We start from the raw sequence: 27,439 nt of genomic DNA on the forward strand, positions 1-27,439 counted from the left end.
CAAGGCAACCCTCTGAGAAGCGAAAAAGATCCACAGAACAGCCAAAACAAAGGACAATCGAAGACAAGCACACGGCATTGGCAAAGACACGACGGGGCCATGGTTTCTGCCGCCCGCCTATTGTTTCGTTCCGTGTTTGTACATCGTCTGTCGTCCGTCGCTGGTTTTGCATTTACGACGCGTCTGCTGTGGAACGGACGGCCGGCGACGAAAGGGGCGATTGTGTGGACGCAGAAAATGAGAACATGGACGGCGATACGACCAAAGGAAATGGGCGAAATGCGGACCGGCCGGCTGCCTGTTAGAGCGGTGGGCTGTGTTGGAACTGATACCATGTGAAGACGTCAACAAGCTCGGCAAAGCTAGACAAAGCTCCCGACGAGCTCGCCAAATGTAGCTGTTGCTGTCACAAGCTCCGGGAGCAGCGTGCAATCTGATACGCCGCCTACGAGACGCAACAGAAAAAATGTCTCCGTGGGCTGAGCCGCCAGTCTCCAGTAAAACTCCTTCGTGCAAGAACACCACAGTGTCTCCAAAGAAATCCCAAAGCTATCGTCATTGATCGACATCGTCTGGACGTTGGCAAGTAGAGAAATCCACCTTTTAGGATTCAACGGTCTGAAGCCTGAGCACCATGGTAATGAACGACAGGCCCTTGTCCAACGAATCAGAGCCCACAGTGCCGGCGAGCTGGATGGGCGTTGTTCAGGCTACTGCAGGCCAACTTGGCTGGTGCACCCACTACTCGTACAAAAGTAGAGCCAGCCCACCCGTTCGGACACGCCGTAAATGGCCGCGCCGTGGCCGTGCAGTGCGATTGGCGGGCTCGGATAATCGCAGGCGTCCTTCACGTCCAATCTTAAAGAGAAATGGACAAAAAGCATGAAATGCAGAGGGACGAGTCGCATGGGGAATGCATTCTTCGTCTGGGCCTATTCAATTGCCTGGATCCCTGGGCGCATGGTATGCGAAGGGAACGTTGCGTGATGTGCAATGGCGCTGTGCGCTGCGTGCTGCGCGTCTCAATCTACGGGTCTGTAGGTCCGCAGCACAAGGCACGTTCGTTTCCGAAACAAAGGGCATGCCTTGACCGAGTCGCTAAACGTGCATGGCTGGGCTCTGTGGACACCGAGTGGTGGTCCAGGTGCGTCGTAAGATTGTTATTTCCCCATAACGCCATCCCCTCTTTTCCTTCCCCTCTCCCTTTTCCTCGTCTGACTGCGTTTCTCCTTCTCCTGCTGGCCACCGGCCGTAGGGCTGAAGAAAGCCACACTCCGCTCCGCTGGCGCAGGAGGGAGGGGGCGTGGACCTGCATTTTCGTGTCCTGTCCTATTGTGTTTGGCGGTGACAGAAAAAACTTGGCTAAAGCGACTTGGGTGTCCCCATCTCTAGCATAAAGGAGGGCATCTTGGGCCGAAAGAAACGCCTGCAAATAAGAGACCGGGCGGTACGTTTGGCAAGCCCTCGTATTGTTTCCTCTTTTTTTATTGTCTTTTTTCTCTCCTCTTTCCTCCAGCCGTTCCGTTTTCGATAGCAAACCGCTAAAAACACAACTGGCCGCGCCATGCAACGGCCGTGAATCCCAATATGGAATGCCGTAAAAAAACAACACTTGGCAGTTGAGGCTGGAGAGGAGCCTTTCCCACTGACGTGGAGCAAAAGTACCGAATCCAAGGGACGTGGACAGGGAGACGGCAGGACGTGAATACGACGTTGGGTGACGGCAATAAATTAGGACACCAGCACATCGCCCTTCGGCATGGTACAGACGCGATTGCCGTTTTACCTTTTGATTCTCTTCCTTTTTGCTGCCATCTTGCTCGCGTCAGATACTGCCGAGTAAGAGGAAAAAGAGGGCTCCTTTTCCGATGGTAATGTGGAGTACGTCGTCCATCTGTATGGCGCAATGGCGCATGTTCATCGTGGGGTAATTCTCTGTTTCTTTGAAGCGTTTGTCCGCTTAGCTGACGAAGCTTAAGAGGGCCCAGAAGGCCATCAGACGTTGACCGAGCCCCGGAAGGGGTTCCTATTGTGAATGGAGCGCTTTGCGTACTCACGTGGTAGCTGAGCAATTTTTTCCCCTTGTTTGGGAAGTCATATCTCTTTGTCTTTCGTCGTCCCGCGCAGGCATACGTCGTAACGCCGACGTGGTGGTGCTCGTATTGTGGACGGCTAGTGACGTGAAGGGAATGGCTGGCCAGGTTTTAACCATGGGCCGTTAAATTGGCGTGTTTGAGCCCGTCTACCGAGTACCTCAACAACAACGAGTCGGGTATTTTGGCATGCCGAGCAACTCCTGGCCTGGGATGGTGACAGGCGTCGGCGGTGGAAGAAAGCGGTGCACAGCCGATGCAGGCCAAGACACAAAGGTCTGGCCTTGGACCGCCGCAGAAGAGGAGAGCAACTCGTAAAACGGACTGTTGTGCCGTTTTTGGTGTGTACCGGCGAAACAATGATGGACGATAAACGCTGGAAGGAGCCTGTGCATCCTTCAGGAACAGTCCTGTGCGCTACAGGGGTGAACAGTTGTGGACTTGTGGACGGCGACCAAACAGGGAATACTGAAATTGACTGAAATTGACACAAAAGCGGTGCAAAAGTCCAATCGCCGTGCACACCAGCATGACGCGTACGCCCATCAAGCCTCCTTCAGGAACAGCGTCGACGTGGACGTTGTTGGGTCTATCGGACCATAGGTTTCGCAGAAACGGGGCCCAAAGAGGATTGGAATTGCGAGATCAATGAAAGAGGACGCAGACAGACAAGGCTCCCGTCCAAACTTGCTCCCCAGCAGGGAGCCATTTCCATCCGATGTGGCCGGTCTGGTCCGTTGTGGTTGTTTTCCATCGCGTGACCGTGCGGGGGCGTCCTTTTTTGCTTCGAGTGCCCACCCGTCGTGCCTGGCCCCTTGGGCTCCGCGGGCAGACTCCGCGGGGTTTCCGGGAAAGGGACTAATCGCCGTGAGTAGCGGACTTGAAACCAAAGGAAGATAAAGAAGCAAAAAGGAGACAAATGTCCGATGCAAAAAGACAAACGTCCGATGCAAAAACAGAAAGTGGACGATGATCAAAATCCATTCCAACCGTCCATCTGCACCGCCGCAAGCCCTTGCTGCAAGCCACCCCGAAAAAAGAATCGTGGCAGGGATGTGTGTTTGTGTGGAGGCGGCCGGTGAATGGAGATGGGAAATGTCGAATGGTAAACGGAGGTTGCTGCAGAGCAGGGGTGTTGTGGATGGAGTGGGTGGGTGGGTTGTGTGCAGTGTGTGCTGGCTGGTGGTGCTGGCGCTTGAGCGGAACGACGGGACCGCTTCGCCTGGCGGATGGTCGTCGATCCGTGATCAGAGGGAAGAGTGTTTACGCAAGGGGCGCGAGGACGCTCGTGTTCACTGAGGCATCGAGAAAACGGTCAAGGCGGAGATGCGGATGCTCAAGGAAAAAAGAAAGAAAAAAAAGCCGAGACCGGTGGGAAAGGGGAAAGAGAATACGACGTGCGAAAACGGCAAGTGGCAGTTGTTGTTTCTGTAAGATACCATATGCGCAAAAGAGGCAGGAAGCCAGCCAGACGGAGAGGGCAGGTACGGAGGGTGATGTCCACGACGAAGCAACAAGTTGTACTATCACAGTACGTAGTGGTTCTCAGGAAAGAGCGACGGCGCAAAGCCAAGAGCCAGCGCGGCATCTGAACAAAACGGGCAGCAACTGCCACGGCCAAGACTCTCGAAGAGCAAGAACGACCGGCAATTCGCTCGTTCTGCTACAATGCCCAAAGGTCACCTGCAACGAAGAGGAGAGGTGCAGAAGAGCTGCCGCTGGGGACTGCCCACGTCATAGGGCTGTTGGCGTGGCCCTTTCTCGCCCGAGTGAAGCTTCAACTGACCCCACAACAACCCACCCATGTAGCCCAAGACACCAAGACGTTTGTTTCTGGCTGTATTGGCCGCTCGAATGACGCTTGCCGTTCCCTGATTTTGCTGTCGCTTTGGGGGGCCCTGCAGGTCTACCGCCAAGCGTCGCACAGCGGACGCGGTCGGCAAAGGTGGCTGGCGATGGCAATTGGGAGGAAAGCGAGGCGAAAGCAGGCGAGAAAGGTCGAGGAACGATCACCGAAAAAGGAGAGGAGTCGAAAGGCAGCATCGAGATGCGCATGGTGTAGTGGCTCACTGACAGACCCCTCCCAAGGAATTGCATCACCAGACCAGGACCGCGCTGGGCTCGACTGCACCAGACACAGATACGAGGAAAACGAGCGATGCCTCGCCCGGTGGCGGCAGCAAACACGGCGACGATGCTGTTTTTGCAGGTCCTGGCCTGGCTCGTCGCCCCGGCCGTCGGCAGCGGAGACGCAATCGGGATGGCCGTCGCCGTCGAGGCGTCCAACGACAACGGCGGCAGCAGCAACAACTGCCCGGCCCACTACTACAGCTGCGCCAGCCAAGGCTCGCAGTTTGACGGCATCTGCTGCCCGTATGACCAGGTCTGCGCGCTGGCCGGAGACAGTCGGCCGGCCTGCTGTCCATTGGGGTAGGTCCAAACCCCTTTCCTCCCCCCCTTCGTAGATGATACATGTTCTGATACTGCTTCTCGCCCTCGCTTTCCTTTCACAGTGCCGTCTGTACCGGCAACGCACCCTCAACCTACGTCACCACCACGGCCGCCGCTTCGTACGTGCCCAATGGCTTCTACTCGTTTCCATACCTGCTGCCGGCCGGCATCGCCGCCACGACGGCACTGGCCGACAACAATGCCTGCGCTGCGGTCGTACAACAGTGCATCCGGACCTTTTCGCAGTGCACATCGGCCCTCGAGAACAGCGGCATTAGTAGTGGGTCGAACAATGTTGGCCCGGGTGGCGATGGCGATGGCGATGGCGGTGCCATTACGGTGGTGGTCGCCGGATCGACGACGATTACAAAACGGGGTGTGCTGCCCACCGAGGCTGCCGGTGTGAAACGGGCCATCATTGGCAACCCGACCACGACGCTGGCGGCTGCGTCGGCGGCCGGCGTCTGCAGCAGTCTGAGCAACCAGGCGTGCGGTGGCTTGCCGTCCGATACGGCTGGGTGCTCGACTCTCTTCTCCGGTCGAGCAGCACAGACTGGATTCTCGACGGGTAACGACACCACACGGCAGAGAAGCCTGCCGTCGTTGGGGGCAGTTGTTGCTGTTGCGGCTGTAGTAGGCACGGCGATGATGATATTATGAGTGGACGACACGAATGAACGATGCTACGACAGGGTTGATTTGAACGGCGTTGAATAAACCCATGAAGCGAATATTTCAATAAAGTAAATGAAACTGAGGTTAAATTTAAAGAATATAATAATAGGGGAAAAAATCTTATTTAATACTGTAAGGCGGATTTTTATTTACTCTCATTGAAGAATTACGCACAGTGTTGTATTTGTGACAAGATTGCATGGTAGTACCTCTAAAGATCTTTGCCATGCCGACGAGAGCATCAACGAACGCATGTAGTTTTAAATGTTTCATTTAATAGTACAGACATAGGAAACTGAGATACCTGGCAGTCGAACCGCATAGAAAACGAAGTCCAAAATACAAATGACCACCATTCTTTGCCCCCTTAGTGTTTGAGAAAAGAACAAAAGAAATGAAAAAGGATAACAGAAAGATGGTGGAAGATGGACAAAAAACAACAGGCGGAAAAGGCCAGAAACGTCAAAGCAATAAGACGAAGAAGAAAACACAAGAAAACATCCCTGGAACCAAGAGCAAACATTGGTAAAACAGAAAACAATAAAACACGGCCGTATTTTTATTGCCATACCTCCTTTCCTCCTTTCCTCCTTTCTCCCTTTCCTCTGCCAATGGCCACCGCACTTCCTCTCTATCCAAGCACTCTGCGCTCGTCGCTCATCAACCTCCCCTCTTGGCCTTGCCTTTTCCCTACTGGGCTTGGCCACCTGCACCCGCACCGCCGGCACCGCCAGCACCACCAGCCTGTCCGCCCGCCGCACCGCCGGGTCCACCGCCCCCGCGCATCCGCTTGACGCCGCCTCCCGCAGCATCGCCACCGTCGTTGCGCGGCCGCTTGTTGCCCGGGTTGAAGGCATCGGCAGAGGGGTTGAGGTTGGCACCACCACCACCACCACCGGTGTTGCCGCCACCCCGGCCTTGGTTCTGGCCCATGCCGCCACGGCCGCGGCCGCGTGGTGCCTGATAGACACCGCCACGGCCCGCACCACCGGCACCGCCACGGTTGCTGTTCTGGTTGTTGCCGTGCGCGCCGCCGCGGCCGCTACCAGGGACGGGGATACCACTCCGCGGGCCGCCCTGCTGTTGGCCAAGGGCGGACTGCGGCCGTTGTGGCTGCTGTTGGGATTGCTGGGGTTGATGTTGGGGTGGATGTTGTTGCTGTTGTTGTTGGTGCTGCTGCTGCTGCTGCTGCTGTTGTTGCTGCTGTTGTTGCTGCTGGGCTGCTTTGGCAAAGGGGTTGTTCGGCTGCGGGATCTCGCTCGGTTTGCTGAGGAACGGGTTGTCGAGCGCCGGCGGACCACCGACAGGCGCAGGGAGAGAGGAAGGTAGACTGCTGTTCGCTGGTTGAGGCTTCGTCGGTAGCGAGGAGACGCGTTGCTGCTGTTGCGGTTGCTGCTGTGGAGGGGGGAGTAGAGCGCCAGGCGCCGCTGCCGGTGTGGCCGCCTGTACGGCCGCGGGTGTTGCGTGCGGCTGGGCCCGGGCTGGCGGTTGTGCCGCAGCCGGACCGGGTGTTCCGGGCATTCCTGGTGCCGGTGTCGCTGGGGTGGAGGCCGCAGGCGTCGCCGGTGCCGGCCGGGCATCCTTGGCAATGGCCCAGACCTCACCGACGGGCCGCTGGGGCGTCTGCTGCGCGGCGGTCGAGACCACATCCAGCTTGGCCGTGGCCGTCTTGAGCTTGTTCTCGGCCATGTTGATGCGGATCGACGACTTCTTCTCTGCCATCATCTGGCCCGACTCGCGCGCCGACGTTATCTTGGCGTCGTACTCGGCCTTGACGGCTTGCTCGACCTCGTCGCGCACCTTCCTGGTCTCCGACTCAATCTTCTTCTTGATGTTGGCCGTCACAATGCTGCGGATCGTCGCGTTGTTGGCCAGCAGCTCGCGCGTCTCCGTGTCACCCAGCTTCGACAGGTCGAGTGGCGTACCGGCCGTCGTCGGGGTCCCCGGCTCGGCCTTGGCTGGCGTCGAAGGCACCTCGCTTGTCCCCTCGCCCGGTGCTGGCGCTGGCGCTGGTGCTGCTGCAGTTGACGTAGATGCGGTCGCTGCTGTACCGGTAGACGACTGCTCGGCCATCCAAATCTTCTTCTCCTGCTCAACGCGCAGGTCCAGCTCCGACTGCAGCTTCTCGCGAGCCTCGCGGATCTCCTGCTCCGACTTCTCCTTGGTCTCCTTCAGCTTCTTGTTGAGCGCGTCCTTCATCTTATCAGACCGCTCCTTGAGCGTGCTCTGGATGTTGTCCTCGACCTCCTTGGCCTTTTGCTCAAACGCGGCGGCACGCGCCTCGGCGGCGGCAATGCGCTGTTGCAGCTCCTCTTTCTCGGCGTCGCTGAGAGGAGCAGCAGCAGCAGCAGCAGGTGCAGCACTCCCTGCAAAACCGTTGGTCGCTGGGGCTGCAGCGCCGTACTCGCCAGACGGATTCTGTGCAGGCGCCTGGGCTTGGGCCAGAGCAGCCTGGGCCTGTGCGACCGCCTGGTCTCGCTCGGCCACGGCGGTGTCGAGCTGGGTCCGCAGGCTGACGAGCTCCTGCTCAACGGCTGCTTTCTCGGTACGCACGACCTCGAGCTCGCCGCGCAGCTGGTGTACCTCGTGCTGGAGAAGCGCCACATCCTCTGTGCTGACGCCGTTCGTGTCAGCAGGCGGCTGCTGCTGTTGCCCATTGACGTCCATGGCCGCGGTCGGTGCCGTCGGTGCCGGCGTGGACGGTGCGGCGGCCGCATGTGCCTCCTCCTCTTGCTGGGCGTTGTTCGCGCGGCTCTCGACGGCTGCCTTGGCGGCCGCGTTGGCGGCCTCGAGCTCCTGCTCGACGGTGGCCAGGCGGGCTGCCGCGGCCGTGGCCTGCTCCTGCAGCTCCGTCTTCTGGCTCGTGAGCTCGCGGATCTGGGCACCCTGCTGGCGGGCCTTTTCCTTGGCTTGCTCGATGAGTTTCTGGCGCGTCTCGCGCCACTGGCCGCGGTCGGACTCGAGCGACGTCTCGAGCTCGGTGATCTTGGCGCGCAGCTCCGTCTCGGTCGTCTGCAGCGCCGAGCGCTCGGCCTCGAGGGCCGCCATGCTCTCCTTGAGCTGGTCGAGCTCGGTCGGGTCGACGCGGCCGTACTTGGACAGGATGCTCTCGGTGCGCTTCTGCCAGCGCTCGCGGTCTTCGGTGATCTGCTTGACCTCCTCGTCCATAAACAGCTTCTGGTTTTCGAGCTCGGCGACGCGCTGCTCGAGCGGCTGGATCTGTGCACGCAGCATCTCGATCTTGCCGTCCTTGAGCACAAGCTGCGCCTGCGCATGCTGGTTGTCGTTGCGCAGCGTGACGTTGCTCTCGCGGATCAGGTTGAGCTCGTTGAGCTTCTCCATCAGTTCCTTGTGCGTCTGCGATGACCGGCTCACGTCGGCCTGTGCACGGCGCTCCTGCTCGAGCTTGAGGCGCGCCTCGTCCAGCTGCGCCTGCGCATAGTCGTACTTCTGTTGCAGGCGCTGGTTCTCTTGCAGCTTGAGGTCGTACTGCACCTCCAGAATCTCCTTTTCGCGGCGCAGGTAGTTGTTGAGCTCGCGCAGGCCCTCGGTGGCAGCATCGGCAAAGGCAGACGGGGTGCCTTCGGCGCTGTTGTTGTCGCTGCCGTCCGTGGCACCGATGCCTGCTGCTGCTGCCGACCGGCTCTGCTGCAGGCTGGCAATCTGGGCGGTGACAGTCTCGAGCTGCTGGCCGAGCAGCTTGTTCTGTGCGTTGGTGTCGTCGCGGCGCGCCTTGATTTCGATCAGTTCTTGCTCAAACTGCTGGCGGCGCTCCTCCCAGGACGACTCGCTCTGGGCGAGGGCGAGCTTGGCCGAGTCGGCCTCGGCCCGCCAGGAGGCCGCCTCGGTGCGCAGGTGGTTGTGCTCTGAGCGCAGGACCTGCAGCTGCTTGGCGGCCTCGGCGTGCTTGACGAGCTCCTGTTCGTAGTCCTTTTGGGCGCGCGTGGCAATCTCGGCCTGGGCGCGGAGGTCGGACTGGTGGTACTTCTTCTCGTCCTTGTAGCGGTCCTCGCTGTCCTTGAGGCGGGCAATCTCCGATTCCAGGATGCGCTTCTCGTCGTCCAGCTTGCGGGCGAGGTCCGCTTGCGAGTCGCGCAGGCCGTTGAGCTCGTTGGTCGAGGTGGCGAGCTCGGCCGACAGCGCCTCGACGCGCTGCTCGAGCTCCTTGATCCGGGCCTCCTTGGCCTCGAGCGCGCCGTCCATCTCCTGGCGGTACTGGTCCTGCGCCTCGTTCAGGTTGTTGAGGTCGTCCTCGATGGCGTGCGCAATGTCCTTGTACGAGTTGGCCTCCTCCTTGCTGGACGCCAGCTCGATGCGGGCGAGGTCGAGGTCGCGGCGCAGGTCAGACAGCTCAGCCTCGAGATCGTCCGCGCGCGACGCCGAGCCGCCGCCGCCCTCGCCGTCGTCGTCACCGCCGCTGCCACCGTCGGCCCCAGCCACACCGCCTTCCTCTTGCTGCTGGGCTGATGGTGGTGGTGCGCGCGGCGTTGGGCGGGGCTGCAGGCGTTGGGTGCGCTCTTCGGCGTTGCGCAGCTCAATGGTAAGCTCGTTGACGCGAGCCTGGAGGTGGTCGCGGCTGGTCTTGAGGGCAACAAGCTCCTCCTTGCTCTGGGTGATGCTGGCCATGAGGTCGTCGATGCGCTTCTGGCTCTGCTGGGCGTCGTACTCCTTGCGCAGCTGCAGTTTCTTGGCGTCCTCAATCTCCTCCGACAGCTTGCGCTTGGTGGTGGTCAGTTCGGCCTCGAGGTTGTCGATCTGGGTCTGCAGGCGGCGTTTCGTCTCCGACTCGGACAGCTCGCGCTCGTTGAGCAGGCTCTGCTGCGAGGACAGCAGCGTGTTGAGGCGCGACTTGTCCTCATTGAGGCTCTCGTTGTCCTGGGCCAGGCGGTCCTGGATGCCCTTCCAGAGCGACTTCTCGGCCTTGAGGTTGGCGTTCTCGTTGCGCATGCTCTCGAGCAGGCTGCGCACCTCGACGAGATCCATGGCGACCTGCTGGGTGCGGATGTCCTGCTTCGCGTACGACTCGGACAGCGACTGGTTCTTCTCCTGCAGGGCCTTGTTGTCGGTCTCGAGGGCGGCGTAGTTGGACTGCAGGATCTCGTAGCGCTCAGAAGCCAAGGTCAGCTGGCTGTTGATGCGCGCAATCTCGCCCTGGAGGATGCTGCGCTCGTGAGACAGCTTATCGACCTGGGCGCGCATGGTCTCGCGGTCGACGCCCTGCTCGTTGCGGTAGGCGTCAAAGTTGTTTTGCAGCTCGCGCAGGGCCACAGTGAGCTCGCCACTGTCGTCGGTGGCGGAGCCGGTATGCTCGATGCTGGCCAGGACCTCGCGCGTGTTTTGACCCGGCGTGGCCGGATCATTGCCCGCAGCAGCAGCACCCAGCACGGAGCTGATTTCGGCGTGGCTGGCCTTTTGCTGCAGCATGCGGCGGAACATGTCGCGCTCGGTCATGTAGCTCTTCATACGGACGGTGACAGCCTTGGACTCGTCCTGCAGGCGGCCTACGGTGTCGCGCAGGCTGAGCAGCTCGGCGCGGTCCTGCTCGACCTGGCGCTTGGCCTCGGACGCCTCCTCGCTCTCCATCTTCATGGCGAACTCGCGCGTCATACGCAGCAGCTCGGCATTCTGGGTCTGCAGCTCCTGGATGTCCTTGAAGACGACAAAGCGCTCCGAGATGAACTGGTGCGTGTCGGACATGTCGTCGAGCGAGCCCTCGGCGACCTGGCCGCGCTGCAGGCGCTCAAACTGGCGTGCCTCTTCGTCGGACAGCTCGTCCAGGCCCTTCTCGCGGGCCTGGATGTTGAAGACCAGCAGCTGGATCTGCGTGCTGAGGTCGCGCAGTTGCGTGCGCAGGATCTCAATCTCGGCCTGGGCAGTGATGCTCGAAGCCTCGGCCTTCTTGGCGGCCTTCTTGGCCATGTCGCGCTCGCTGAAGCTCTCCTCGCAGAGGCGCGAGATCTGCACGTTCTCGCTGCGCAGGCGCTCGGCCTCTTCCTGGAGGTCGGCAATCTCGGGGCTCTTGGCTTCCAGGGCGCTCATAATCTCGTCGAGCTCCTGGCCAAGCTCCTGTGTGCGGCGGCGCTCGCGGGCCAGCTCGCCCTTGGTCTTGTACAGCTCCTCCATGGCCTGGGCGGCCGAGATGCTGGACTTGCCGCGCAGGACGGAGCCGGGTGTGCCAAACGGAGACGCGGCACGCAGCAGACCCGCATTGGCACCACCGTTGTTCGCACGGGGTGTCTGCGGTGCTGAGCCGGGCGTGGCATGGATGACGGACGCAGCAGCGGGTGTGGCGAGGGCGGCCTGAATGCGGTCGATCTCGGCCTCGAGCTCCTGGCCAACACGCTCGGCGTGCTGTAGATCCTGGCGCAGCTGCTCCATCTCGTTGCGCACGCGGCGCACCTCGTCGGCGGACTCGTCCTTGACCTGCTCGAGGCGCAGCTCGACTTCGCGGAGGCGGTTGCGGTGGGTTTCGGTTTGCTGCTCCTTGAGTTCGACGAGACGGGCCGAGGACGCGAGCTCGGCGCGGAAGCTCTCTTCGCTGCGGGCGGCGGCCTCCTGGAGCTGCTGGACCTTGGCCAGGGCATCGTCGGCCTTGCGCTGGGCATCCTCGAGGCGGGTGCGCAGCTGCTTCTCGGAGCGCGTCAGGGCGGCGACGGTCGACTGGGCCTCTTCGTTTTGGCGCTGCAGCTCGGCGATGCGGGCGCCCTTTTCCTTGCGCAGCTTGAGCGACTCGTCGCTCTTGGTCTTCAGCTCGGCCTCGAACCACTCATTGTTCTTGCGGGCAAAGGCCAGCTCCTGCTGCAGCGACTGCTCGCGGAACTTGGCGCTGCTGGTGGTGGCCTGGGCGGCCTGGATCTGTTGCTGGAGGGCGGTGACCTCCTGGTTGAGCTTGAGGGTCTTTTGGTGTTGGGTCTGCAGCTCTTCGGCTAGCTCGGCGTTGGCAGAGGTCTTGGACTCGAGGATGGCAAGGGTGTCGCGGTTGGAGGCTTCGAGAGAGGCGTTGCGGCTGGCGAGACGCTCGATTTCGGTCTGCGCATTTGCGCCGGAGGCCTTGATGGTCTGGAGCTCGTTTTCGACGGTGCGGCGGGCGTTTTCTGGACAAGTTAGTAGGTACATCAAAGGAAAAAAGCCTGGGGGTAAGGAACATGGAACATGGGGGAGTGTACCCTCGTCTTGAAGCTTCCGCCGCAGGTCGTCCGCTTCCTTTCGACTCGCCTCGGCGGCGGACTTGAACGAGCCGCTGCGGGCCTCGGAGCTGCGTACGACGCTCTCGAGCTCAATGTCGACGTTGAGCTTCGCGGCATACAGGGCATCAAACTCGTGGGCCTTGGTGACGACGGCCTCAAGGATGGCTTGGACGAGGTCGGGCGTCGGCGCGGTCACGGCGGACGTGAGGTTCGTCTCTGGCACGCCGAGATGCGTGGACAGGTAGCCCACGTCCACGGCTGCCGCCGCCATTATGGAGGTTGGGCGGGGCGAAGGATGTGCGATGCAGGTCCTTTCGGGAGAGAGGAGGGGTGCAGGGGGAGTCGGGCTTTTTGTTAGAATGCTTCCATCAAGAAAGCTGTCGAGGTCGACAGAGTCGAGAAGCGGAAGTGAACCGGTCGCTGAGTCCAGGAAATGGGAATGGTTACGACGAAAACGATAGATAAAATAGATTCGCGTCGCAGCTTGTCAGCTCCTGGGATGCGTGCTGCGGTTGTGGCCCGGGGCTGTCGCTTTTGATCGGGTGGTGATGCGATGCAGTGAGATCGATGTTTCTTTGTTTGTATTTTGCAAAGACGGGGCCCCTAGTCGCTGTTTTCGGTAGCTCTCTGCATCAGGCAGGCGCCGCCCTGGTTTTGGCGCTGGTGCACGGGGCGACCAACGAATCAAGGCGCTCTGGCCAATGGGAGCGCGCCGTTGGTTAAAGTGGGTCATTCTTGAGAGAACGACGAGGTAAATGTCTTCCAATGTGACGACGTACGGCAAGCAAGTGATGATGAGCACAAGAAAGCACGAGGTTAACTGTTCATGCGAAGGAAGGTGTTTTTCACGGATTCTAATTGAAGGCACACGTCTTATGCGCTTTCGTGGGATATTTCTGTGCCTCTCGTGATTCAGCTCTGAGCGTGACTTACCACGTGACTCTAAGATTATTTTTCACGTGATGAGACTACTAACAAACATATGCACTCATGTTCCCTCCTCGTCTGAGCTGGAGCGATCTCTATCCTAGCTTTGAACACGCGTACCGTACAGTCGCCCCGAGCTTCGTGGACTTGTTCTGGGCCCAGTACTCATCGGTGGCAACGCCCTCACGGTAGTCCCCGCCGTCAATGTCGAAAGCCCTCAACTACTGCGGCGGACCGCCGTCATGAGGCCGAGCAGGGCGCGTTTGAGCCAGCACCAGCGGTACAATAACTGCGGAGGGTACGTGAAAACAGAGTACACTGGTTTATACGAATTTAGTCCAAGTTTCTCTTATTCCGTTATTAGCTGTGGTAGTGAAGACAGCCGATATTGGCTGCTGTCCGCTTCCGGGCTGTTAGCTGCTCTTTTCCACATCCCAGACACATCCCAGGCTCCTCGTCTACTGTTCCTCCTCTACACATAGCTTGTATCCACCCAGCTTGCATAGTCGCTGCCCAGAATCGTGCCAATCAAAATAGGCGACGACAGCTTGGTCGCGAAGCTGACCCGCGTGCCGCTGGCGCCCGCGCCCTTGTTGTCGTACTCTTGGAACGAGACGCCGGCCGTGTTGGGCGTGCTCGTGCTCCAGATCGACCAGCCGGCCGCATTGACGATGCTGGACAGCACCGTTTTCTGGACGCAGACGCGCGCGTACTGGCTCCAGGGCCGGCCGAGGTAGACGGTGCCGGAAGCCACAGACGCGCCAGACGCTGCAGACACGGTCGACTGGTCAATGACATAATAGCTGTCACCGGACGCACTTGGCCGTCCATCGGCTGTGATACTGCCGCCGCCTGCTTTGAGGGCAATGTCGGTCTTGGTGATCCATGCGCGTGCGTATTGGCCAAAGACAAAGTCGACTGCGCCCTCAATATAGCAGCCCGCATACACCTGGTTGCCCGTCTGGGCCAGCAGGGTGTCTTGGTACCCGTAGAGACCGACGCCGTAGTAGCCCTGCTTCGTGTTGTAGGCAGCCAGCGCAATGGCCTGGCTGCCCTTGCCGTAGGTGTTTTTGATGTTGATGTTGTAGACCCTGACGCTAGGCGACAGGTTGATAAGGGCGGCCGTGTGCTCGTCGTCGAAGCCGTCGGCCGCGCTCGACTTCCACTTGAGGTTGACGACGTTGCTGGTGTACGACGCCGTGTTGACCGTCTGGCCGTAGATGGTCAGGGCGCCCGCCAGCGCGGGGATTGTCACTTGCTCCGTGTACGTGCCCGCATAGACGAAAATTTTGCTCGGAGACTTTGACGTCGGGGAGATGGAGCCGACGGCTTTTTGGATCTGAGGATATTCAGTAGGGGTTTGATGCCAAAGAGGTACGGAAAGGACAAAAACGACAACTCACTGTATTGTAGTCACAGCCCGAAGAGCACACGGTGATGCTGCCACTTGGTGGACTCGTCCTGCCCGTGGCAAAGGCGCGTCCAATGCACATGCTCAAGACAAGTGTCGACAACATGTGGGGAGGCGGTGTCTTGTCCTGGCTTTGACGGTAGGTGCCTGGTATCTGGTGTCTGTATTTTGTTTATACGTCGTAGCTCTCGATAGGACGGATTTATATTTCGTATATAGTGCCCGGGATGTCGTGCACAATTCTTAGACGATATCGGACGCATCGGACGACATAAGCGTGGCTACGGCGAACAACACGGGCTCGTATCTCTTATTGGTAGTTTTGTCTCAGACCGGATCCATAAACAATCTGTATAATCCAACTCTTCCCGGGTATTCCAGGCATTCTAGGCCTTCCAAAGTAGCCGGCTAAAGTCACCCGCATATTTGTTCCGACCGCCGCCAAAATTGAATCTTCAGATAAATCGATTACTGTCGTGTTACTTACACCGTTATGTGAGGTAATGAGATGACAATAATGCATCCAAACAGGGACTGGGATCAGAAGACTTAAACCAGGTTCTCTTCCAGAGTTTCAGCTGCGCCATGTTTCGTCGTTCGTCGTGAACCTGGGATCCTAGACACATTTGGTGATTTGGATAGGCCTCAACGCCTTCTTCAACGCAAACGGGTTTGGGGCGCGTGGATGGCGGCTGGACACATTGTCCCCCATCATTTCGCCAGCAGAGTACCGTCTTCAAGATACAACGGCACTAGACAACGAAACGGCCCGCAGCGCCATTGTTTTAAACTTTCTTGGCAGGTTCGAGCGGGCCCAGTTCTGGACGTCGTCCGAGGACCTATAGGTTACATACACATGCAATATTTGTTGTCTTCCAGCAAGGAGTTGAATTTATCGAACTGTACGGCTGTACGACTATTCAGTCACGTCTAGCATCTGGTGCTCAGTGGCTACGATTCCTCCCGAGCTTTTAGCCAGTTTCGCCCCCTAATCAGATCGTCTTTCCACTAGAAACAAGACATAAGACTGACAGGACTGGGGTGCAACAAGCCACAAGTGATACCTGATAAAAAACGTCGTACTGCGATAAGGAATAACGTTTTGGCTTTGATTGTTGCTTTCCCGTTTGGCCTGTTCATTGCCACTGCGGAAGGTGGCGTGTTGTATGTTTGGTGAGGAAGGCGCGATGACGTGGGGCTGACAACGACGTCATGCAATCCGCCCCCGTGTAACAAAACGACTGCGGGGGAAGGCGCGACATACGATTTCCGTCTTGCCATTCTCCCATCAGTGATTTCCAACAACATCAATATCATCAACTTCGCCGACTCTACAATTCATGCGTCGAAACGTGTACAAGCAACACCGCACTATATTTTCAAACTACAAATCCGCAAACGTCGTCAACATCAGAACACTCCGCACAGCTCCCCGCTGCAGGACCAAAATGGCCGACGATAAGGCCAAATCGGGAGCTACTGAAACCTCCAACCAATCGGGGCAGACAACAGCATCTTCCACACACCACAACCCCGGAGCTGAGGCGCTGCGCAAGGCGTATGCCAAGTACAACGTCCAACCGACTGTCTCCAACCCAGCCGGAGTCCACCACAATGTGGACCAGGCTCCAACGGACGGCGCGACGGGGGCCAAGGACATACCGACGCAAGAGAGCGGTGGTGGAGAAAAGAAGTAATGGGATAGTCCAGCCGGGTCTCATTCGATTGTTTCACCATCCGGGTAGGATGAGAGGATAACGAGAGGTAATAAACTCGAGGTTGGACGGTGCCGTGCGATGGAACAAACGGAACAGCAGCTGGCAGGTTTTACTCCCATGTCTGTTTATATTTGACGAGAGCAGCAACGATATGGCATAGTTCCTTAATCGGAATCCACGATGATTGTCATAAATTAGCTTCAAATGTCAAAGCTGAAAACGTAGACATGGAGATGGAGGTAATGGCGGAGATGCTTATCGACTTATTGACACCCGGGGCGACGAGACTCTTGGCAACAGACGAGTGGTGTGATAATCCTACTAGATACAATTGTCTCGAATAACAACAGGAGACAAGATAGCAAGGCTCATGACGTCTGTCGAATTAAAAATGAATCGCTTTTATTTCGATAGTTGAATTCATTTCTTTGGTTACCGATGGCTCCTTCCTCGGGAGTGGCATGTACCGCCGAAATTTGAGAGCCGGCGCGGCATTCGGCACTCGCACCTTCTGGACAGAGCGGACCCCCTCTCTTTCCATTTCCAGGCCAGCCCTTCTGCGCTTCATCGCTGCTTCCTCCGCCGTGTCGCAATACCCACTCGTTCTTATTTCCTGTTTTCAATTACGGGCTACCCTCATTTGCAGTGATGCGTCGTGGCATGCTTCCGTTTGCCTCATGGGCGGCCGCAACTGTTCCCTCGCAACTGGCGGAATGCCAACCGTCCTACCATCACGACGTACACGTCGTATGGACAAGACAAGGCAATCGTTCATTTCATCGATTCACTTTCTGTTCACCACGAGTTGTCCCGAGTTGTCAACCGAGTTCCGGATGAGGTCAGCTACTCGTCTTGTCGCCTCGAGATCCCCACGTCCTTGAAGAATGCCACTCCTTGACGGCTGTCACCAATAATGCGTATTTGTCACTTGCCTGTGCCGCGCCCCGAGAACGGCAAGCGGAGCACGAGTGATCCCGCTTTGCCGAGCTTCCCCTATCTTACTGTCGCTGCACACTCTACATTTCCGGTCCAGACGATCTCAAGGGACCGGGGACAACCGATATACATGTCCAGTGCCATGCCGCACGCCCATTCTATCAAAGTTGTCTCAAACCCAGACACAACTTGTGAAGGACTTACAAGATATCCACAGCCATCTGCCACCGCCCTTTCTTCCATTAGGATACTATTGTCGCTTTATAGTTATTTTACAGTCCGCTTCCTCATGGGTGTAAGATAGCACATCGTCTATTCGTGTATCATCTTCCTTGGCGACCTCCAACATCCTCTATACCCATACTAGACACATCATGGCGCAAGACGATACCAACCGCACAAACGGCGTGCCCAAGGTGAACGGCACGAACGGAACGCACTCTAACGGCGCTGCTCCCAAGGCGTCGCCGTTTGGATCGCTCAACGATGGCCTCGACTACGATGTGTTGATCATCGGTGCGGGCCTCAGCGGCATCTACGCCATGTACCGCATGGCGCAGCTGGGCCTGCGGGCCAAGGTCCTGGAGGCCGGGGCGAGCGAGGGGGGCACGTGGTTCTGGAACCGGTACCCGGGCGCGCGGTTTGACTCGGAGAGCTACTCGTACATCTTTTCCTTTTCGCCCGAGATCCTGGCCGAGTGGGACTGGACGGAGCACTTTGCGCCGCAGCCGGAGACGCTGCGGTACATTGAGTTTGTGACGCGCAAGCTGGACCTGCGCAGGCACATGCAGTTCGACACGCGCATCCGCCGCGCGCAGTTTGCGGAGCGCGCCCGCGCGTGGACGCTGACGGACGACCAGGGCCGCACCTACACGTCGCGGTACCTGATCACGGCCATTGGCATCCTCAACGAGCCGACGCTGCCCGACATTCCCGGCGTGCACGCGTACCAGGGGGAGGCATGGCACACGGCGCGCTGGCCGCAGGGCGGCGAAGACCGGCTGGCGGGCAAGCGCGTGGGCGTCATCGGCACGGGCGCGACGGCGATCCAGACGATCCAGACGATTGCGCCCAGGGTCGGGTCGCTCACAGTCTTCCAGCGCACGCCCAACTGGACGGCGCCGCTGCGCAATGCCACGATTGACAAAGCGGAGATGGCGGCCATCCGCGCGAGGTACCCCGAGATCTTCCGGAAGTGCGCCGAGTCGGCCTCGTGCTTCGTGCACGTCGGCGACGACCACGACACGGTGGCGACGCCCGCCGCGGAGCGCGAGCGCCACTGGGAGCACCTGTACGCGCAGCGCGGCTTCAGTAAGGTGGTGGCCGTCTCACGCGACATTGGCACGAGCCGCGAGGCCAATGCGCTGTACAGCGCCTTCCACGAAAAAAAGATCCGGGCGCGCATCCACGACCCCAAGGTGGCGGACCTGCTGATCCCGACGGACCACGGGTTCGGCACGCGGCGCACGCCGCTCGAGAGCGGCTACTACGAGGTGTTCAACCAGGCCAACGTGACGCTGGTGGACGTGCGCCGCAGCCCGATCGAGCGCATCACGGCGACGGGCGTGCACACGTCGGATGGTCGGGACTACGATGTCGACGTGCTGGTGTATGCCACGGGCTTCGACGCCGTGACGGGCTCGTTCAATGCCATTGCCTTTGAGGGCATTGGCGGCACGAAGCTGCGCGACGCCTGGGGCGAGGGCATCAAGACGTACCTGGGCCTGACGGTCAAGAACTTCCCCAACATGTTTATGATTATGGGACCGCACCAGACGATTGGCAACGTCCCGCGCAGCATCGAGTACGCGGTGCAGTGGACGGCCGAGTTCATTGAGTGGGCGGCGGCCCACCAAGTCACGTACTGCGAGGCGACGGACGAGGGCGTGGCGGCGTGGACGGAGCACGTGCACGAGTGCGGCAAGGGCCTGCTGGCAAACGAGGTGGACTCGTGGATGACGGGGGTCAACAAGAACCTGGCGCACAAGCAGAAGCGATCGTTGACGCGGTACACCGGCCCGGCACCGGGTTACCGCAAGCGGTGCGAGGAGGTCAAGGCGCAGGGATACTCAACCTTTGTCCTCAGGAAAGGCGGCGAGGCATGAACAAAAGATTAAAGTCATTTCATGAGGAGAAGAATCGTAGATTCCACTGCATTGTAGAGCTGTATTTTCCGAGGTTTCCGACGCGTATGATGGTTTCTATATCTAAGTCTTTCATTTCTTGCACCTTTCTTTACATTGTTTCCTCGCCGTGGACAATGATGTCCAGTGTGTTTGTGGCCGTGGGGTTTTTGAGCACCCATGCGATGCCGTCTTCCATTGTGGCGTCCCAGTCCCGACTCACGGACAGCCAGTCTGGGCCATAGCGCCGGAAACCGTGCGGCACGCCGCGGTACAGGTGGACATTGGTCGGCACGCCCGCTTTCTCAGACAGCAGCCTCGCGTAGAGAAGGCCCTGGTCGCGCAGCGGGTCCAGCCCGCAAATGCCAAACACGGTCGGCGGCAGACCCTGGACCTGCTCGGCCGTGGCGTTGCCAGGACTTAGGAACGTGTCGTCGACACGCGGGTGGGCGGGGACCTTGAGCAGGTCCGTGAAGAAGTGCGCGATGTGGACGGGCAGGATGGGCGCAAACTCGTTCTCGACGAGCGACGACACTTTGGGGCTGGCGAGTTGCGCCAGCTGCGGCTCGTAGCACTGGCTGTTGACGAGGGCTGGGATCATGAGCACCTGGCCGGCGACCCGGGGGACGTCGGCCGGTAGCTTGCCCAAATGCTGCTCCAAGACGAGTGTGGCCGTGATGTGGGCACCGGCCGAGATGCCGCCCACGACGACCTTGGCTGGGTCGACACCGAATTGGGGCACGGCCGTGGCATGGATCCAGGCGAGACCGTCCTGTGCGTCGAGCCACGCTGTCGGGTACGTCCACTCCGGCGTGTGGCGGTAGTTGAGGTTGAGCACGACGAGTGGCGTGCCCTTGTCCGAGGTGTTGATGGCCAGATTGGAGCAGATGGCGTCTTCGGAGGACAGCGTGCCAAACAGGTAGCCGCCGCCGTGCAAGTGCAGGTAGAGACCAGGCTGGGCGTCCTTGGGCACCGACTTGGGCCAGTAGAGACGGCCCTCGAGGGCAAACCCGTCGCGTGCCGGGATGGACACGTCGATGAGCTCGACCTTGTCAGCGAGCTCCGTCATGAGCGCCGCAGACGTCTTCTCGCGGTTGGCATTGGCGGCCGTGCGCTTCTCGAGCACAGACGAGCCATCGGGCGCTGGCGAAGGGAACGCGGCCTCGACGGCCTTCCACTCTCTGCTGGCGCCGCCGTACTTGGAAAAGTCGGCCATGGTGGCGGTAGGTGGGGGTGGAGAGTATGAAGGGTGCTGTTGTTTCGTGATGGTGCAGAACAACAGATTGTGAGGGTCGCAACGGTCATCAGGAGGTTTATTGATGTGAGCAGAGAGGGGAAGAATGGCGCAAGACGGAGTCGGAGTGCAAATGTACCGTCCTTAGCGCCGACTCCGTCAAGAGTATGCTGCATGCTGGGAATGTCCCTGAGTGGAGTGCGTTCCGCATTATGGCGGCCATATGGAATCGGGTAATCAACAGACGTGCGACGACATCAATTCTGAAGGTCTGAAGCATATAGTCGATTGTGCATCGAACAGTCCACAGTCAGTGCATTTTCAAGCGGACCGTATCTTCTGGTGCACTGTGGCTTCGAGACAACTCATTTGCCAGCTCGACGTTGTTAGAAATGAAAGGAAGCCGTTGCAGCAATAAATCGTGGTACACAGAAGACAAGACAGCCGGGGTGTCTGGCAGCGGCGGCAGTGCTTGTCTCGCTGTCTTGCTGTCTTGCTGTCTTGCTGTCTTGCTGCATTTGTTGTGTCGTTCAAAGTGGCCGACAGTGGGAGATGTTGCTATCAGGGGAGGTTCGCCGTGATTACCTAATGTGAAAGGAACGAACGTGCGTGCACACCACAAATTGAAAAGCCAGTCGCTCTTTCTAGTTTGAGATTGCGACCGTGTAGGATACAAGAAGGTACGACCGAGGCCGATATTCGTTATGTACAGTGTCTTGTGGCCCTTTCTCTATTCGTTTTACTTAATGTTGGTAAGAGTTTGTATTAACGGAATTGTGTAACAAATATCGTCACAAACGACGGCTATTTACAGTATGGTTTATTTTCATGTTATTTAGTTATATATTAAATAACAATCATCAATTGTGCCTCATAGTATTGCCAACATTGACTTGTTGTTCTTTCTCTTCATGGTTTTGGCCTGCAAAGACGAATGCGGTGGTAGCTCCTTCCTCCCCAACCGACCACTGCGTCGCGTCTTCTCCAAAAGTCGCCTCGGCAAAGCCAAGGTTCTTCTTCTCCGCAGCCCATACTTCACAAGCTCGCGCGCTTCCTCCACTGCCCCAGTCGCATCCCCGCAGACAATGAGCGAGCTAGCGAATCGACGGGCTTGCCCTGACTAACAGGCCGGTCGTCTGTTGGTCGGCGGTTGGCTGCAACGGCTGCTTGTTGAGTTGAAAACGCTTCGTTCAAAGTATAAGCCACAAATACAATACACAAAGAACGACAGCTTGTCGTCACGACACAAGCAACAATCGAGCGACATCTTTTCATGCAATGGACCCCACACCACCTGAACCACCCTCGCGTTCGCTCAAGGGCCGTGTGGCCGTGGTGACGGGCGCGGGCTGCATCGGCGACGGCATCGGCAACGGCCGGGCGATTTCGATACTGCTGGCCGACGACGGCTGCGACGTGGTGTGCATGGACAGGAACCTGGCGTGGGCGCAGACGACGGTCGACAAGGTGAATGCCGGCCGCGCCGACGGCACGCCGCGACCAGGACGGGCCGTCGCCTGCCAGGGCAATGTCACTCTGGAGGACGACTGCCGGGCGGCTGTGCAGCACGCCCTCGACACGTTTGGCCGCCTTGACATTCTGGTCAACAACGTCGGTGTGGCCGGCGCGCCGGGCACGGCTGTGGACGTGGACCTCGAGCAGTGGGCGGCGACGCTCGACGTCAACGTGTCCAGCATGGTGCGGATGGCCAAGTATGCGGTGCCAGCGATGGTGCGCAATGGCCGGGAGCAAGGGAACGGCGTGATTGTCAACATGGGCAGCGTGGCGGGCCTGCGAGGCGGAACGCCGCATCTGCTGTACCCGACGAGCAAGGGCGCCGTGGTCAACATGACGCGGGCCATGGCGGCACACCACGCGGCGGCCGGCATCCGTGTCAACTGCGTGTGCCCAGGGATGCTATACACGCCGATGATGTATGCGGCGCCGGCCGAGGATGCGTCCGAGTCGACAAAAGTCATCATGTCTGAAGAGGCGCGGTCGGCCCGCAAGGCGCGCAGTTTGCTGGGCACGGAGGGCACGGCATGGGACTGTGCGTGCGCTGTAGTGTTCCTGTCGAGCGACCATGCGCGGTGGATCACGGGTGCCATCATTCCGGTCGATGCGGGTGTCACGGCGGCTGTGGGCATCGGCATGCCCAAGAGCGCAAGTGTAAATGGGAAATAAGGGCGTGTATCTGTATATGAAAATGGTCTAGAATATAGTATATCACAATTTATTGGATATGACTGATAATTCATTTTGTTGACTGCGACCAACACTCTCAGCTGGAGGTACAAGAGTTTATATTTAACTATGATCTAAAAAGGAAAAAAAGTAAAACGTTAATTGATATGCTGTAACGTACGTGATAAATTCAAAACGGTCGTATAAAAATATGGGTTTATATTAAATAATCGGCGACGAACAAGTCTTCTATCCTCTCTGAAGGGAAGCTTTAATATTACATATATTGATACTCCTCAATCATGTTTCATTCCATAATTAAGGCCCTGTATAAGGAAGTTTCCTTTTTTTAAGTAGGCCGTTTCTTTCTTCAAAAGTTTTGACAAAACGAGGCATTGATGGTGGTCTGTCTCCTAGTTTGCGAGGATAACAGCGGCGTATAATAGGCGAAAGTTAACTCGTTTCGAGCGGCAAGATTCTGCGCCAGCTGCGGCGTGACCAGGAGCGCGAGAAGAGGAGAAAGGCGGGCAGCAATTGTAGGTCGCGGGCTGTCGGATCTGTATCTGGTACTCGTAGATGTCAGTGTAACAGCTTCGTTGTCGAGGTACATCGAATGGCAAGGCATTCGTTCAGGTATATGGTAACAAAATCAAGTGCTTTCCAATTGTCGCTATGCGTGCTGCCAGATCTGAAACACTCCACAAGTATGTAGGATATAAAAATAAACAATGAAACAAAAGACACGCGAAAAAAACGTGTGACAAGTCGAAAACGAGCAAAGCCCATAATCAAGCGAAGCTCGTCATCTAAATATTAGGTAGCAAGTGAATCATGCTGCAGGTGTGTGATGTTGTAGAGCATTGTACCCCTTCCTTTGTCAGTTTCCTCCGCTCCCCCACGACTACCTCGCGTGAGGACTGCTACCGCTGTCCAGTTCCGAATACGATGTTGGCACTGGCCCCGAGTGATATGTCATGCTGCCCGGGGACGATGTTGCTCCGTGCGGCGACTCAACCGGCGTCGAGTCTGCCTGGTAGATGGGCTGTCCCTGTGGTGGCGCACCATAGGCCTGTCCGTTGTAGACTTGGCCGCCATACAGTTCCGCCGAATGCTGGCCACCTTGTAGCTCGGCGTAGCTGGGAGCATTGGGCGAGTATGTTTGCTGTCCAGGCAGCTCGGCTTGGGGGCCGGCGTGTGGCGGGACGCCGTTGGGATAGCCGTAGTTGGCGGCTCCCTGGACGTGTGCTGACGCGGGCGAGGTGCTGTTCGGCGGCGGCGACTGCGGGCTGACGGTAGAGGCGGCGGCGATGGTGTTGTTGTACTTGTTGACGCTCAGGCTCGGGCTCGGCGACGGCAGTGGTGGTTTGGCACCGTACGGGCCGTACGCGTTCTCGGCCGAGAGCATGGCCGCACCATCGCCAACGGCCGTGCCACCTAGTTCGCCAGGACCACCAGGACCACCAGGACCACCAGGACCGCCAGGGCCGCCATGGTTCGTGCCGATGCTCTGGTTGTTGGTGCCGTGGCCCAGGTTGTTGAGCTGCTGGAACTCGTTGCTGCCGGTCGGGCGGTTGCTGTTTTTACGTGCATGGCGCCAGACAAAGAACGCAGCAGCAGCCAACAGGCCCAGACCAGCAACGACACCGACAACGGCACCGGCAATGACGCCTGCGTTGGACTTGTGTTCGGTTCCGTTGGGCTGGCCGTTGCCATCGCCGCTAGAGTCGCCGCTGCTTCCGCTTCCGCCAGAACCACCAGACGCGCCAGTACCGGTCGCCTTGTTCGTGCCGTGTGTGGCCGTGGCCTTGTTGCCGGTGCCTGTGCCTGTGCCAGTGGTACCACCACCGCTGCCGCCGAGGCCGAAAGGCGCAGACTGCGCCACCGAGGTCGTGATGCCGGTCACGACCAATTTGTTGTTGGCGGCGCTACAGTACATGTTGAAGATCTGTGATGGTCAGTATTGCCACAGTACCTCACGTCAGATGGCACGCGCATAGAGGATAACTCACAGCCAGGGCCGACGAAATGTCGTCGCTGCCGCCCTGTGAACACTGGTACTGGATGTTGGACGAGATGTAGCTCGATACCATACTGGACATGCTCGGTTTGAGGCATGCGCACGACGCCAGCAGCTGCGGGCCGGTCGGGCAGAGATCATATGTGTTCTGCGACGTTAGCATGTCTACTACTTAGGCACATCAACATTGCATAAAGTGTTCTCAATACGCGCGACAGTCACTTACAGTAAACACCGCCGAGGACAGACCGTCCTTGGCGCACCTTGCAAGCGAATTGAACTGCGGCATATCGGTAACATAGTATGACACTGGAGTTGTCAGCGGGAAACACAGCCGGAAGCCACAACATGACGAGGGAGGCGGGGAACGCACTATCACCCGGCGGGTTTGATGCCGTGGGGAACGACGACGTGCCCGAGTTCAGGTTGCAGTACGCAGCGAAAAAGGCTTGTGCCGACTGGATGTCAGCCGTGTGCGACGAGCAGTCGTAACCGACCATGGTGTTGATCGTCTGGCTGACGACCAGCGAGTTCTGGTTCTTTTGGCACACGCATGTCGCCAGGTCGGCGGCGTCGGGCGGGCACAGCGAGTACGTCATCTCCATGACGGCGTACGAGACTTGGCTGGAGGCACAGGGTGCCAAGTACGACATTTCGGGGATGTCCGTGATATACTGGCTGACGGGTGTGGCCGGCGTCGCAAAGGAGGCGGAGCCGCCTTGGTCGCAGTAGTGGCTGAACACGAGCGAGGCCGATTGCTGGTCGGAGCTGGCGGTGGAGCCGCAGCTGTAGCTTACGTCGCTGGAGATGGACGCCGACACGGTCGCAAAGAGGTTGCCCTTGGAGCAGACGCAGGACTGCAGGGCCGTGACGGCCTCCGGGCAGTTTTCGTAGGTCATGGTCATGACGTTGTAACTGAGGGCCGACTGGGCGCATGGTGCCTGGGGAAGGAGGGAGAGGGATTGTCAGTACTATCATACGCAGAGCACCCTGTCACATACTTGTGTCGCCAACAGCCGCGGGCATCGTTGTGGTTGCAACTCACTAGCAATGTGTAGATGTCTAGATCCGTGACGTAGACGACGTCGGTTGCGACGACCGGCGCCAGCGCGCCCATTAGGGGCAGCCACGCGAGAGCGCGTGAGCCGACTGAGCGCATGGTGTAGACTGTGTTCGTTGTCGATGTGTAGAGTTGGGGAAGGACAACGGAGGCGCGTACTCGACGGTGGAATATCAAACGAAGGTAGTCAAGTGGCGAGACACCGGACCGGGACAGCAAAGACGCTTTGCGGTGAGGATAGAGGATGGCGCGACCGAGAGGCAACGACAAACTGCGAGTGGACGACGACGTTGAGGGGGTCGCAAGCTGGTCAGGTGTCTCCCGATATCGACACCATTTACCTCCTTCAAGACGCGAGACAACAAACGAGTAGACAAAAGAGAGTATGAAGTAGACAAAGTAGACTAACGGGAAACAGGGCTGAAGAAAAAAAAGAAAAAGAGAGAAGGGGAAATATTCAAAGGGCCCAAGTGACTGGGCGGAGACCAGCCGAGTTCGCGTCCCACTCAGCCAAGGAGCCGTCGAGGAGAAAGGAGACTGGCTAGGGAATACCAAGGGGTCGCATGTGAGAAGGTTCCGGGCAGGCAAGTCTGAAAGTCTGCAAGTCGGGTAGGGTCAGGCAGATGGGGGGACAAAATTGAACTGAAAATGCGCAGAAAAGGAGACACCACCGTTACCGTCTTCCCGGGGTCATCTCTTTCCCATCTTGCTCGCCTCGTTTGACGGCATACGGAGCACGGGGTACAGAGCACTCGCATCTGAGCCGCACCGACACGATCCAAGGACGTCAACTTCAGTGCGTCGTCACGCCTAGAGAAAACCTTCCAACTCCCCATCTGTTTGAGTCGTGGGTTGTGGAAGAAGAACCTGCAAGGGTCCTCAAAGATCCCTGCCAGCTGAAAGAAAGGGAGGGGATGCACCTCCTCCATCCATGCGGAAGAGGGCCGCCTTGCTCTTGCAACGCCCCAATCAATTGTCGCAGAGGAGCGCTTACAGTCTGAACTCAGAATAAGGGACGCGAAGAAAAGGAGAGTGCGACCATTCAAGACACCATCAACCTGCCAAGACGCAAAACAACCCCCAAGACTAGTACAGAACCAGTGCAAGCGTAAGGCAGACCCACGAAATGGCTTCGAATGGCGAGCAGCGATTCACGAGCGGATTGCAGGGGGCCTGAAAAACTCTTGTGTGCTTCGCAGGTCTCAGGTTGCATTTTGCGCGGTGATGCGTCTGGGGAGGCAGAGAATCAAAGAGGCTTGCAGATGACTTGAGATCGATCCTGAAATCGACGCATTGTGAGCATCGTGGGAATTATGCGTCTTTGTTTCCCTTCAGCAGCCAAGCCCGCTGTGGGGTCCGAATGGGGCGCATTTCTCAGAAACATAGCTTTCCTGTGTCGAGTAGTGATCGGCAATCCGGACGG

The 27,439-nt window shown here is 58.4% G+C and overlaps 8 protein-coding genes across 8 annotated transcripts; 4 read left to right on the forward strand and 4 right to left on the reverse strand.

Annotated features, from left to right (window-relative positions):
* Nucleotides 1-4,251: 4,251 nt before the first annotated feature.
* Nucleotides 4,252-5,204, forward strand: SPBR_01918 (uncharacterized protein; the record flags this gene model as incomplete). Its single annotated transcript, XM_040760228.1, has 2 exons — nt 4,252-4,523; nt 4,607-5,204. The coding sequence occupies 2 exons, from the start codon at nt 4,252-4,254 to the stop codon at nt 5,202-5,204; spliced, it is 870 nt and encodes a 289-aa protein (XP_040619328.1).
* Nucleotides 5,205-5,909: 705 nt separating this feature from the next.
* SPBR_01179 (nucleoprotein TPR) lies at nt 5,910-12,677 on the reverse strand (the record flags this gene model as incomplete). Its single annotated transcript, XM_040759490.1, has 2 exons — nt 5,910-12,313; nt 12,386-12,677. The coding sequence occupies 2 exons, from the start codon at nt 12,675-12,677 to the stop codon at nt 5,910-5,912; spliced, it is 6,696 nt and encodes a 2,231-aa protein (XP_040619329.1).
* Nucleotides 12,678-13,550: 873 nt separating this feature from the next.
* On the reverse strand, nt 13,551-14,850 carry SPBR_01748 (pectinesterase; the record flags this gene model as incomplete). The annotated part of the gene is made up of 3 exons (XM_040760058.1): nt 13,551-13,622; nt 13,827-14,672; nt 14,737-14,850. 3 exons carry the CDS (start codon nt 14,848-14,850, stop codon nt 13,551-13,553), a joined length of 1,032 nt encoding a protein of 343 aa, XP_040619330.1.
* A 1,342-nt stretch (nt 14,851-16,192) lies between these two features.
* Nucleotides 16,193-16,441, forward strand: SPBR_02146 (uncharacterized protein; the record flags this gene model as incomplete). Its single annotated transcript, XM_040760453.1, has 1 exon — nt 16,193-16,441. The coding sequence occupies one exon, from the start codon at nt 16,193-16,195 to the stop codon at nt 16,439-16,441; it is 249 nt and encodes an 82-aa protein (XP_040619331.1).
* Nucleotides 16,442-17,772: 1,331 nt separating this feature from the next.
* Nucleotides 17,773-19,503, forward strand: SPBR_01560 (monooxygenase; the record flags this gene model as incomplete). The annotated part of the gene is made up of 1 exon (XM_040759870.1): nt 17,773-19,503. One exon carries the CDS (start codon nt 17,773-17,775, stop codon nt 19,501-19,503), a length of 1,731 nt encoding a protein of 576 aa, XP_040619332.1.
* Nucleotides 19,504-19,633: 130 nt separating this feature from the next.
* SPBR_01846 (uncharacterized protein) lies at nt 19,634-20,737 on the reverse strand (the record flags this gene model as incomplete). Its single annotated transcript, XM_040760156.1, has 1 exon — nt 19,634-20,737. One exon carries the CDS (start codon nt 20,735-20,737, stop codon nt 19,634-19,636), a length of 1,104 nt encoding a protein of 367 aa, XP_040619333.1.
* Nucleotides 20,738-22,033: 1,296 nt separating this feature from the next.
* On the forward strand, nt 22,034-22,939 carry SPBR_01943 (uncharacterized protein; the record flags this gene model as incomplete). The annotated part of the gene is made up of 1 exon (XM_040760253.1): nt 22,034-22,939. The coding sequence occupies one exon, from the start codon at nt 22,034-22,036 to the stop codon at nt 22,937-22,939; it is 906 nt and encodes a 301-aa protein (XP_040619334.1).
* A 901-nt stretch (nt 22,940-23,840) lies between these two features.
* Nucleotides 23,841-26,115, reverse strand: SPBR_01401 (uncharacterized protein; the record flags this gene model as incomplete). Its single annotated transcript, XM_040759712.1, has 5 exons — nt 23,841-24,884; nt 24,949-25,104; nt 25,183-25,265; nt 25,330-25,882; nt 26,002-26,115. 5 exons carry the CDS (start codon nt 26,113-26,115, stop codon nt 23,841-23,843), a joined length of 1,950 nt encoding a protein of 649 aa, XP_040619335.1.
* Between the last annotated feature and the right edge of the window lie 1,324 nt (nt 26,116-27,439).

This window comes from Sporothrix brasiliensis, assembly GCF_000820605.1.
Source record: "Sporothrix brasiliensis 5110 chromosome Unknown Cont18, whole genome shotgun sequence".
Lineage (NCBI taxonomy): Eukaryota > Fungi > Ascomycota > Sordariomycetes > Ophiostomatales > Ophiostomataceae > Sporothrix > Sporothrix brasiliensis.